The sequence below is a fragment of the Gossypium raimondii genome, chromosome 12 (assembly GCF_025698545.1).
Source record: "Gossypium raimondii isolate GPD5lz chromosome 12, ASM2569854v1, whole genome shotgun sequence".
In the NCBI taxonomy this organism is placed as follows: domain Eukaryota; kingdom Viridiplantae; phylum Streptophyta; class Magnoliopsida; order Malvales; family Malvaceae; genus Gossypium; species Gossypium raimondii.
The window spans coordinates 1279010-1292611 of record NC_068576.1 but is presented as its reverse complement, the minus strand read 5'-3'; the positions used below and the strand labels follow the sequence as shown (position 1 = coordinate 1292611).

Here is a 13602-nt window from a genome sequence, read left to right as displayed (position 1 = left end):
AGTGGTCAGATAATTCCATTTGCTGCTGCCTCGTTGGCTAATAAGAAAATGAAGGCAATCATTTTACATGAAACATATACTAGCAATTTTCTAATTAATGAAATCACATATGACTATAATTTTATATAAATGAGTTTATAATCATATCATGTGGTTTGTTATGAGTTTTATATATGTAAAAATCAATGTTCTAGAATCGGTTGAATTGAAAATAGGCAATTCAATTGGTATCGTGATTATTAATAGTTTTAAGATGCGTAAGGATGTAGAAAGCCTTTCAATTTTTCAAAAGAAGAAATTAAGTCTCTGGGTACTTCAATTATTAAAATGCATCAAAAAATCTTTGATTATTTCCCAATTTTTTCTTTTATTTTCGGTTATCTTCACCATGCAAAATGATAAAATTTATTAGAATCAATAAATATGTGAAAATATAGAAAACTATTTAAAATTTATTAAAAACTTGTTAAAATATAAAATTTAATCTCCGCCAAGTGTTACATCATGGTGAAAAAAAGTTAAGATATTATTATAATCAATAAAAATAATAAAAACATATAGGGAGAAAATATAAAATTATTAAAATTTTATATAAAATATAGAAAATATTTAATATTTATTAAAATTTTGGAAAATATTAAAACCTAATGAAAATAGTTGTAAATTTGAGCTTTCTACATGTATCAATAAAAATAAAAGAAAGGTTGAAACTGTCCCATTGAACCTTTTATTCTCATACGTATATCTTGAGAGTAATATTAAAGAAGGTATTAAATTGGGAGAAAGAAATTGAAGAAAACGTATAAAGAAGTCTAGGACTTTCGGTGTTTTTAATAAATTTCTATATATTTTTTATACTTTTAACAAATTTTTATAATATTTTAATATTTTCATTTTAATTTATTTATATGTTACTCGAATTCCAAAGCTGAATATTAAAAATATATAAAAAATAAATATTTAAAGAAAATTAATTAACTACCTACTTTAACCTTCTCAAGTGCTTAATAAAGAGCTGGTTTATGTTTTTCTTCAACCATTGTGTGAAAATATATGCAACAATGTCATGTATATGTATTCACCTAATATATTTTTATATATATATGAAGAAAATTATTTAGTTTTCCTAAAAATATCATGGAACAAAGTCAATGAGGTTTATATTAACAAATTAAATAAATTTTTATAGTTTTTATTTTTTATAAGTTTACAATTTATTTTATATTTTCTGTATTTTTATAATTTTTTTATTTTAATAAAAGTTCATCATTTTTTCATCATGTGTCACAACCACAACGTGGCATGTGATGAAGATAACTGATAAGAGAAAAAACTAGGACATTAACATTAAAGTTAATGGTCAATTGTTAAATTTAACTGTCAAAGAACATTTTTTTATGCATTTTAGTAATTTAAGTACCTAATTGAGTGCAAACAAAAAAGTAGGGGCTTAATTAATTTTTTTAAAACAATTCGAAGGCTTTTTACACCATTAAGCCTTTATTTTTTTTTACTTTGGCCTATATTTGTTGTTCAAAATCTAGAATTTGTGTTTGGTGCTCAATCATGGAAATGAAGGACATAAAAAAAATTGAAAAACCTTTGTTTTATCAACCAATAAATATACCCGTACAAAACCTGAAAAATCATTAACTAATGTCAAAAAAATATCTTACTCCACAAGAAGACGAGGGATTATAAGGTCCCCATAAATCACAATGTATTCATTCAACAATGCTCAATGCTTTATTATTACTTAAAGGGAAAGACTCTTTAGGCTACTTAGCATAATGACACACTTCACATGCTTTATTTAAATGTTTCCTACACTTACTAACAAAAGAAAGTAATTTGACTATTTTTCTGGAAGGATGTCCCAAACGCTTATGCCATAACTTCATCGAAGATGAATCCACAACTGAAGCCGCTTTAACATTTACAATTTAGTTTTTTTTTTCTTAATTAACTATTCAAACATAAATATTCCTAAATCAAACTTTAATACGACACTCTAATAACCTCGTAAATATTAAATAAATAATATTTACGAACATGCACGTCAAAATTTATGGTCCCAAAACCATTGTTTCCAACATCATTGGAAAGGTCTGTTACAACTCTCCCTCTTAGGCATCAAATTTTTTTTATCTAAGAATAAGTTTAGATATTATGACTTCATTGATTATTCTATTTCCCATGTAGCTTCCTCAATACCTTGTCGGTGTTATAAAACTTTCACTAGCGGTACCCGTTTATTACGAAGTTCCTTCACCTCTCAAGCTAAAATTGCTATCGGTTCTTCTGAATACGATATATTAGGCTATAATTCAATATTGTTGGGAGAAATCACATGTAAAGGATCTGACATATATCGTCTCAGCATCGAAACATGAAAAAAGTTGCGAATCTTTTCAAGGTCGGGAGGTAATGCTAATCTATAAGCTACAAGGCTGATTCGCTCGGCAATCTCATACGACCCAATAAACCTTGGACTAAGTTTCCCTTTTCTGCCAAACCGTAACACTTTTCTCCATGGGGAGATTTTCAAAAACATGTTGTCACCGATATGAAATTCAATGTCTTTTCTTTTCAAGTCTGCGTACGATTTCTGATGGTCAGAGGCGACTTTCAAATAATCTCGAATAACACAGACTTTATCTTTAGTTTCTTAAATAAAATCTGTCCTAACTAACTTGCTTTCACTCAATTCTAACCAGTATAATGAATTTCTACATTATTGTCCATATAAAGCTTCAAATGGTGTCATTTTAATACTAGACTGATAGTTGTTATTATAGGCGAATTCGGCTAACGACAAATAATTTTCCCAACTACCTTCAAACTCAATGATACAACACCGTAACATGTCCTCCAGAATCTATATTACCCATTTCGACTATCCATCTATCTGCGGATGAAACGCTGTATTGAAATTAAGTTTAGTGCCCGGATCCTCATGAAGTTTACCCCAAAATCTAGAAGTGAATTTTGAGTCTCAATAAAAAATAATAGACAACGGCACTCTGTGCAATCTGACAATCTTGGATACATACAACTCAGCTATCTTTTCAATGAGTAGTCTATTTTGATCAGAATAAAATGAGTTGATTTCTTCAATCTATCAACAATAACCCAAATCGAGTCTTTCTTCTTCGGTGTCAAAGGCAATCTAGATACAAAATCCATTGTGACTTGCTCCCATTTCCATTCAAGAATCATAATAGGCTGTAATAATCCAAACGAAACATGATGTTCGACTTTCACCTACTGACATAACAAACATTTAGCTGCAAAATCAGAAATCTCTCATTTCATTCTTGGCCACCAGTACATCTGTTTCAAGTTACAAAACATTTTAGTACTACCCAGATTAATTGAGTATGTACTACTGTGAGCCTCAGATAAAATGTCTCGCTTCAATTCTGGATCATTCGGAACGCACAATCGATTGTGAAAGTATAAGGTACCATTATTACCAACACTAAATTCAGTAGATTAGTCATTTTGAATCTGTTCTCATTTAGCTAGCAATTTCGAGTCTTCATTTTGCAACTCTCGGATTTTCTAAAGAAACAACGATCTAGCTTTCAATTCAGCTAAAATAGATCTGTCGTGATTTAAGGTCAATTGAGCGTTCAACGCTTTCAGTGCAAATAGATACTTTCGACTTAATGTGTCAGCTACAACATTAGTTTTCCCCAGGTGATAATCGATTATCAGATCATAATCTTTCAACAGCTAAAGTCATCTTCGTTGCCTTAGATTTAATTCTTTTTTAATCATAAAATATATTAGGCTTTTGTGATCAGTATAAACTTGACATCTCTCGCCGTACAAGTAATGTCGCCAAATTTTCAAAGCAAAAACTATCATGGCCAGTTCTAAATCGTGAGTCAGATAATTTCTCTTGTGTGGTTTAAGTTGTCGAGAAGCATAAGCTATAACCTTTCCGTCCTGCATCATTACACAACCTAACCTACTAGGCAATGCATCATTGTAAACAACATATTCTTTCCCAGATTCAGGTTGAATCAATACTGGAGCTTCTGTCAATAAAGCTTTTAGTTAGTCAAAACTCTGTTGAAATTTATCTGGCCAAATAAAATTGACATTTTTCTGCAACAACTTTGTCATTGGTAAATCAATTATGGAGAAATTTTTAACAAATCATCAGTAATAACCAACTAAGCCTAGAAAACTATTGACCACCTATAAATGTACTATTGTTTACAGAATAAATAAAACACCAAAAATATAAGAACTGAGAACGACAATGTCCTTAAGTGCATGGGTCAAATTGTAATATAATTTATACAATGAAATACTTGGAAGTATTCTGAGGATCGTACCCAAGGGAGAGGATGGAATAAATAATGAAAATACTTTTACAATAACAAGTTTAAGTAGTAATAGTTAATTTCTATATTGCGATAAAACATAAAATAGATTGTAGATAAAAATAAATAAACAACGAAAAGAAATAAAATAGAGAAAAGTAAACAAATGAAATAGATCGATAAACCAATCAGGAAGATTAACTTGCTTCAGGGTTTGCAACTAACTCCAGATAATGGGTTTAGAGTGGATTAGTCATCGATTAACCAACTATTATCTCCCGACCTCTAATTAGCTTACTTGAATGGTTGATACTTGTTTATCTCCTGACCTCACTTTCTCAACCAAGATAAATTATAATTTACTCGGTTCGACTTATCTTTTGATCTCGTCTAGCCTATGATTACTTATTAGGGTTGTCAAACCTAATAGTTTAAGAACACATAATTTATACCAACTAATTCATCTCAAGAAATCCCAAATCCTTCGTTAATCACATCCTTATCCACTAGTTATCTCCCCTAAGGGATTTAGCCACTCATATTGTTCATAATCTCAACTTCAATTGAATAAACCATGTGAGAAGCTCGATCGATTCAGAGAAGAAAAGAGATTTGAATAATCATGGATTGAATATTGAATGGGAAACGAAAAAAATCTCTTGATTGGAATAACGAAATAAAATGAATGTAAAGAAAATTATAAACTGAGTAATTTAATAAAATAAGCAAGTCCTTGAATCAAAATTGATTCAAGAAGAAAAACAAAAAAAGTATTTAAAAAGCTAAAAAGAAAATAAACTAAAACTAATTCTAAACTACAAGGGTTTTTGAAGGCTTCTAAGATGATTTGATCACATTCAACCTCTAATGTCTTATTTATAGAGGTGTTGGCAACACAAATTATGTCTTTGGTACGTCTTAGGTCTTCGAATAAGTTTGATTGTGCACATCTTTTGTGGACCTCGTCCCATTAAAATCTTTCGGCTTCGGGACATCTACCTTAGGCTTGGGTGCCACAGCCAACACCTCATTGCCCAAAGCAGCTTTGTAGATAAGGAGCTCCCCCTTGAGTTCCTCCATATTTTCCTTCAAGGCTGACACCATGGCTTCGAGAGAATCATGCTTCTTAGTTAGCTTCCCCAAAACAATATTGAAGACCCATTGCATCGAATCTACAATTTAGTGAAGAAAAAAATCACTAAAATTATAAAAAGTAGTCACTAGAACCTCTGTCATTATTGTATTTGTGGCAATCGTTACAAAGTTGTCACAATTATTAAATTTTTTTGTCTAAATTTTCGACACTAAAATTGTAAGCAATTGTGACAAAAATAAATGGTCACAATTATTATTTTGTTTGTGGCCAAATTTTTTACACTAAATCATAAGCAATTTTTGATAAATATAAATGGTCATAATTATTCATTTTTTTGTACCATATTGTCGACACTAAAATTGTAAGCAATTGTGACAAAAATGAATGGTCACAACTATTCAATTTGTTTGTGACCAAATTTTCGACATTAAAATCATGAGCAGTGTTATGACAACATGAAATGGTCACAATAGTTCTTTCTATTGTTACTAAAATTTTCAACTTTGGAAATAATTTTGTAGCAAGAAAAGTTATCAACAATAGCAAAAAATATTGTTGTCACTTCTTTATTTTATTAGGGACAAATATCTCTTATTTAGGCTAATTGAGTCTTAACTCGATTGACATAGATATTATTGTTAATATAGCTCGATTGACATAGATATTATTGTCAATGTAAGAAGATATGGATTCGAATATGTTAAAGCACATTATTCTCCTATTTTAGGTTGGGATACGAGTGTATAAACTTGAATGTAAAAAAAATCCATCCCCAAAATAGTATTGCTGTTCTATTTTTACTTTCTAAAAACCTCTGCCTATTTACCTTCTTCTATTTTATTTTATTTTATTACTTTTAAATGGATAGATTTTTTTTTTTACATTCATCCCCAATCTTCAACTAGTCTCCCGTATTTTTATTTTCAATAATTTAGCCTTTTTACATTTTGAATTTAAAATTCAAGTTCAATTATTAATATTGTTAAATTTTTTTAAAATTTGTTAGTATGTTATTTTGAAAATAAAACATATCACTTAATAACCATGTAGCAAAAAGAAAAACAATGTAACAAAAATGATATTATAATGACTGAATTTAATAAAAGAATTTTAATAATGTTAACAAATGCATTTTAAATCTAAAAAGTAGATAGACTAAATTCTTAAAAATAAAAGTATATGGACAAATTCCAAATGTATGAAGAGGACAGAGACTTAGAGCATGTTTTAGCCATTAATAGACTATAAAATAATAAAAACATCTATGAAATGATAATATTTAAAAGATATGCAACTTAAACTTAACTAGTAATTTTATCACACACGTATGCGTGTGGAAATCACATTTTTGAACATAGGTATACGCCATTAAAATAACACCCAACAAATAATGAAATATGTAGTTTGAAATTAAAAATAACATATATGCAATATGTACAATTAAAATAAAATAAAATTTAAATTGTGAGTAAAAAATTAAATAGGTAAATATATCTGATTAAGAATATTAAATGTACTCTAATTGCTTTCAATATTTTATTTCCATTTAGCATGTTAAAATGTCTGTAACTTATTTTGCATATAGAAGAGTATTTTAATTATTTCTCTAACCGAGTTGATATACAATTAACTCATGGGTGAAAAGTTTTTTGTGTAAAAATATTAAAATTAATTAAAACTCAAAATGCTAGTGTCATGATTTAATATCTTATACCATATGTGAGTTTTATTTGTTTTATTAAAATATAAAAAAACTTACTCTTCAAATTACTTTTATTTTTCAAATACAACTTTATAAAAAAAAAGTAAAACATTGGTCCAGATTCAAATTAACTTTTATAATATTTTGTAATTTTTAATTTTAATAGTTTTGTACCCATTTAGAATGAATTTGGACAATTTGTTGTCTAGAATTAAATGAATTTGGACAACCATTTATCCAAATTCATTCTAGATGTATATATTTTCATTAATTTTAAAATAATATTTTAAAATCTTTAAAAAAAATTCAAAATTTTTTGCTAACATGGCATGCGACATCAGCACCGTTAACAATTAAACTGGTCAACTGAAGGTTTCCATTAATAGAAGAACCTAGTTGAATTCTTTTTATCATCGAGTCTCTATGAGGTGCTGAGAGGGTCTTCGATAATTTTTCATTGCGAAGGAATACCCTTTTTTAAATGAAATAGCAGTTACATCCTTATATTCTATCAATTTGTCTAAAAGGATACTGATTGTTTTGGATGAAATAAAAATTTATTTAATTTAAAATGAAAATATTAATATCCAAAATAAACTTATAAATTAAAATTATACCCACATTTGTTTACCAAAAAACTACAAAATAGTTTTAATTATTGATGAATTGGTTGTGGTAATTGGATTTTGTCCCAATTACACATTTAAAGTGATGATTTACTTGTGATATAATTTAAATTGTCACAATTATATCATTATAAAAATTATAAAAAGTAAATTTTATAGTGACAAAATTGTAAGGTCAAAATAATAGTTAATAATAGTTACATTTCCTGAAAAAGAATTTAGTGACAATTTAAGTATTTCACTAGTGACAAATGAATTTGGTCATAATTATACACTTACTGTAACAATTTATTTGTGATGAAATTTAAACGTCACCGGAAAAAGTAAAATTTATAATGAAAAAAATTATAGTCACTGTAATGATTAATAATAGTGACTACCAAAAATGTTGTCGCTATTACATCATTTCTTGGGAAAAGAATTTGACGCCAATTTTAGCATTTTATTAGTGATTAATTGGTAGTGACCAATGGGTTTGGTAGCAATTGTATACTTACAATGATGGTTTATTTGTGATCTAATTTAAACCGTTACAATTACATCATTATAAAAATAACAAAAATTATATCATCGCAAAAATGATTAAATGATGGTGACTGCTAGATATGTTGTCACTATTATATTATTTCCTGGAAAAATAAGACTTGGCGTTAATTTTTAGCATTTCAATAATGCTAAATTGGTGATTACCAACAAATTTGGTAACAGTTATACACCTATAGAGACGATTTACGTGTGATATAATTTGATTCGATAGAAATATTGTCATAATAGTAACAAAATATTAACTACCTATAATTACTTATTTTATTATTACCATATGTAAAATTTGTTACATGTAAATTTTCTATTGTGACAACTATATCGTCACTAAAAACTTATTTGTTGTAGTGGATGTTGTGATGACCAATGCTTCAATGCTCTCAGCTAAGTTTTAGAGTACGGATCCGTCGAGGAAGTGCCCCATTTAAACCACGTGGAAAAAGTCCACCGGGCCTGCTGGCGTTGCCGGTTGTATATGCGATCCTCATGATCTCCCTCGCGGACCGTGCATATGCAAGGGAATTGACATCCCCCGGCACGACGTTACTCGTGGTTCTATTCTCGGCTCCGAGTTGCAGTGGCACAATCAAACCTTCATCTTTCACACCGCACCCCCCAAGTTGGTTAGCCAATTGTGCAGTAAGGTTGGTGAGATTCCCCACTGTGAAATTAAATGGCGGCACTGTTAAATTGACCCTGGCGTTGAGCTCTGCTCGAAGAGCTCCAAATACTCCACCCTCATAGAACGCAATTGCAGACAGCAGCTAAATAAGAAAAATGAAAAGCAGTGATTTGGGATTAGATTCAAAAGAAGGATGAGGGGAAGAGCCGGAGAGAGTAGTTACCTGTCGTTCATCGCTGCCGATAATCGAAGGCATAATTCCAGCGTAATATTGGTTTAGAAAAGAAGAAGCAAAAACAGCTGCGAACAGAAAGCTGTTTGTGTTGGCGTATGGATTGTATGGAGGATTCGATTTTTTAGTGTCATTCAAAATCAGGGTGAGAAAGATGTTATAAGCTTGTGGGCTTATATCCAGCTGTGGCATTGGAATTGGAGCATTTAGTAGAGTGGTGTTTACGATGGCCCTGCAAAATATTAAAAACCAAAAACCCAAATCCTTACGGCTATTTTTAACTCTAATAAACAGGGTTATTCAAAAATATATATGAAATGATCTCAACCTTAAATGACCGATACTAGCTAAACCAAATTCCTCAATTATCTTACGGGTAGCGTTGTCGAGATTAGCAACGGCAGCTCCGATGGGAGCAGGACCTTGGACTAGACCTGGTGATATATCGTTGATTCCTCGGTCAATTGAAGAACGTAAGAAAAGTTCTATTTTTAATATGAGAAAGTTCAATAAGAACTCAAATTTCTCTTTCGTGGAAGCCACTTCTTGTCTGCACTCAGGTGGTGGAAGAGAAACAGTATTCACCTTAATCATGGTGGACTGAAATGCTAAAAGCAGAAGAAAAGCATACAAGCATGGTCGACTAGCCATTTTTTTTTTTGAATTACTTAATTAAAACTTGCTTGTATGAGATTCAGGATGGGTTGTGATGATTATCAACTACATTGTTGGTCTCCTTTTATGGAGGGAAAAAAATCTGGTATTCCTTCAAGCATGTGACATTGACATTTAAAAAAAGGAAAATAAAATAAAAAAGTTGGGCTAACATTAATTGCTTGTTAAATGACATTTACATTGATATTAAAGGTGTTCGTAGTCGGATAAGGTTGGGTTTGGGCTAGGTCTAAATATAATATTAGAATACTTTATGTTTGATCAAGTTTGAATTAGCGCAAAATTTGGACTTAAAAGTTTGCCTAAATTCACTCATATTTGTAAAATATTAACCCAAATCCATTTTAGGTTCCCCATATTATTTTTTATTTTTTTAAAAATATTTATATTTTTTTTATTTTAATATTTAATAATTTTATACATTTTTTATTTATTGAAAATTTTTATACAGTAATCTTAACATTTTTTAATGTTTACTTTAGAATCATATTATATATTTAGTATATGTTTATTTGTTTACTGTGTTTTAAATTACATAATATAAAATATTATAAACTTAAAATGGGTCGGGTCGGACTCGAGCCTTGAATGTTCAAGCCTGAGCCCGACCCATATTTTAAATAGGCCTAATTTTTTTACTCAAACCCATTTTTTGGGCTTAATATTTTTGCCCAAATTTCGGGTGAGCCTTCAAACCTAGTCGAGTAGCCCAACCCATAAACAGGTCTACTAGATATCAGATCTCTCACTATTTTTTATTTACAATTTTTTCAACAAATTATAAAGGTGTTTCTAATTTATCTTACACCAACTTTAAAATTTTCTTTAAAATAGTTTTTGATTTCATTATTAGAATGGTTACACATAATTAAAATATATTAATTTATTTCACAATTCAAATATAATAACAAAATTTAAAATCATATTTTAAGCATTTGTTGCATACCATACAATTTTACTTCAAGTAACATTATTAAAAATAATTAGTCCCATTTCATTTGTGTTGCACCTTATTTTATAAATTTATTTTACAAATTTATTAAATAATATATTTTAAAATTTTTAAAAATATATATTTACTGATTAAATGATAATTGATATAATTTATAATGAAAGTCTATTAATTTTGAAAATAATTTTAAAAAAATTAAAAAGTTAGAAATAATTGATAATAAACTATTAAGTAATTAGATAAAACAATTTATCATTCAAAATGAGTAAAAATTTCACTTATAAAGAACCATTGCTTTATATTTCATCGCCTTCGACATAATATTCGATAATATAATGATAAGCAACATTCACAATTATGTATTTATTATTAAAATTAAATAATAGTAAAACTATCGAATATCAAATAATAATGAAAATCACATTTTTTTGTGATGGAAACAAAATCTATTAAATAATGCTAAAATATGATTTTTTAGTAAAATTTTAGATGTTATTTTAAATGAAAATGCATTGCTAGTGCATATATTTATAGGCTAAATATTAGTTTTAATTGGTATATAATTGTAACACTAATTAAGTCATAATTAATCTAAAATAATAAATATAATTTAACATGAATCTAAAGCTTAATTAAGTGATAATAATTATTTTATATTAATAATTTCTTATGAATATTATCATATTATTTATTTTATAGATTTTTAAAAAAATGAGAAAAAATGTCTTCACTTATATTTAGTGGTGGTTACAGCTCTTGTAAAACACATGTTTGACACGAGTTCAAACCCTATCACCCTTATCCCCCGCCCCCAATATTGTATAAAACAATAGAAGAAATAGATAATACAAAATACTAATCTTTAATTGATCGATTTTTTTATCTTAAGTTTTTAAATAGATACGAGTCATATTATTTGTGACGTCGGGATTTATGTTGAATTGAACCGGATTAATGAGATGCATAGTATTTATAAAAAAATATTTAATTTAATTTAATTATTAAATATATTTTATATTGTTTAAAGAAACACACACAAACATGAGTGACTAGTCATATTGTTTGATGGGTCAATGATTATCAAAAACACTTTTAGTCTCCTTTCTATGGAGGGGGGAAATTGACATCCCTTCATGCATGCCACGACGCAGACAACACGCAGGGATAAAGTCAGAACAACTTTTTAAGGGACCGAATAAAATTTTAATTTTTTATAATTTTTAAATGATTAAATCAAATTATTATAATTTTAGGAGGCTAAAGTGTAATTTTACCTTTATTAATTTAAAATTTAAAATTTCTTTAAGAGCCTAAATAACAATTTTCTATTTTATAGGGGACCGGAGCCCTTGCCAGTTCTCCTAAATTCACTTCGACCACATGTAGGTTTAGCTAATATTAATTCAGTTAATAAATTACATATATTTATGTCTCTCACTTTTTTCCTAAGCCATAATATATTTTATTAGTAAAAATTCAAAAAAGAAAGAAAGAAAGAAAACAAATACAAACACAAACCTCAGCTAAAAACTTAGTTTGACTTCAAAAATAAAATGAAATTTAAATTTTAAGTTAACCGAATTGAGTTATTTGATTTTCTTTTTTATGTTAACTAGAATGAATAATTTGATTTTTGAGTTTGAATTAAGTTGAATTTCACAATTCGAATAATTCAAATAATTTGAATAACTCAAACGATAGATTGATGTAAATACTCCCTTGGTTCCTGTCAATTTCGAAAATGAATAAATTGGTCTCTTTCAACAAAAAAAATCAAAATAATTTTAAAATTTCAAAATATTTATTAAAAAATCTAAAATGTCATTTTTAAAATAATAAAATTAAATAATCTAAAAATCTAAAGAATATATAAAACGGTTTAAAATTTTAAATTTTTTCTAAAATACTAATTTTAAGGACCTAAATAGGTAAATTATCAAATCAAGTTTATGATACTAAACTAATTTTTTCCTTATTTTACTTTGAAATAGTTTTAAAATACATACGGTTTCAAATTTATTTGTTAACGTGAAATTGGTTATAAAGTAACAAGATTTTATTTTGACATGCATGTTAAATTTTTTAATTTAACTCAACTTGAATTCAATTTCACTCGACCTGATTCAAAAAAAATTCAAATTGAAATAAGATGACAAAATAATATTCATCAACTGGACTAACTCAATTTTTTCTACTTTATTCTATTTGATTCAACTCGATTCAATCAAACACTCGCCTCGATTCTAATAACATGCAAGAAAAGCATTGGTGATATGCTTGCTAAGCTTTTCTCCTTTTTTTTTTCTTTGGTAATTTTGCGAGGTAATCCTCTTCCATTTTATGTTTATTATATTATTATATGTTAGCATAATAATAATTTATTTTTATTATTAAATTTTTTATACAATTGTCTACTTGTATCTTAACTTTTTTTTATCCTTAAATTGGAGTAAAAATACGTTTAAGCGCGATCAAATTCATATCGTTTTAGTTGTTGCAAACGCCAACTGAAAAATAGATATTAAAAATATTTTGATATATTTGAAATTGTATTTTATATTTTTACTTTTGATTTAATTATTAAATTTTGAGTTAATTGTGGTTTAAAAATTTTTTATTGTTGTAACTTAAAACATATTTTTATTATGTTGAACAATTTCAACAGTATTACTTAATATTGATTACATGAAGAAAATAATTTAGAATCATTGCAACCCATGTATTAAGAATTAGTATACATATGTAAATGCTTGTATTGATTATTTTATATATATATATATATATATATAATTAAGGGTAAACTATATTTTAGTTATT

General features: G+C 27.7%; 1 protein-coding gene across 1 annotated transcript; it reads right to left on the bottom strand.

Moving 5' to 3' along the window:
* Positions 1 to 8545: 8545 nt before the first annotated feature.
* On the bottom strand, positions 8546 to 9885 carry LOC105762673 (ferritin-like catalase Nec2). The gene is made up of 3 exons (XM_012580487.2): positions 9487 to 9885; positions 9150 to 9390; positions 8546 to 9068 (listed from the first exon to the last, which is right to left on the bottom strand). The coding sequence occupies exons 1-3, from the start codon at positions 9807 to 9809 to the stop codon at positions 8685 to 8687; spliced, it is 948 nt and encodes a 315-aa protein (XP_012435941.1). The 5' UTR covers positions 9810 to 9885; the 3' UTR covers positions 8546 to 8684.
* Between the last annotated feature and the right edge of the window lie 3717 nt (positions 9886 to 13602).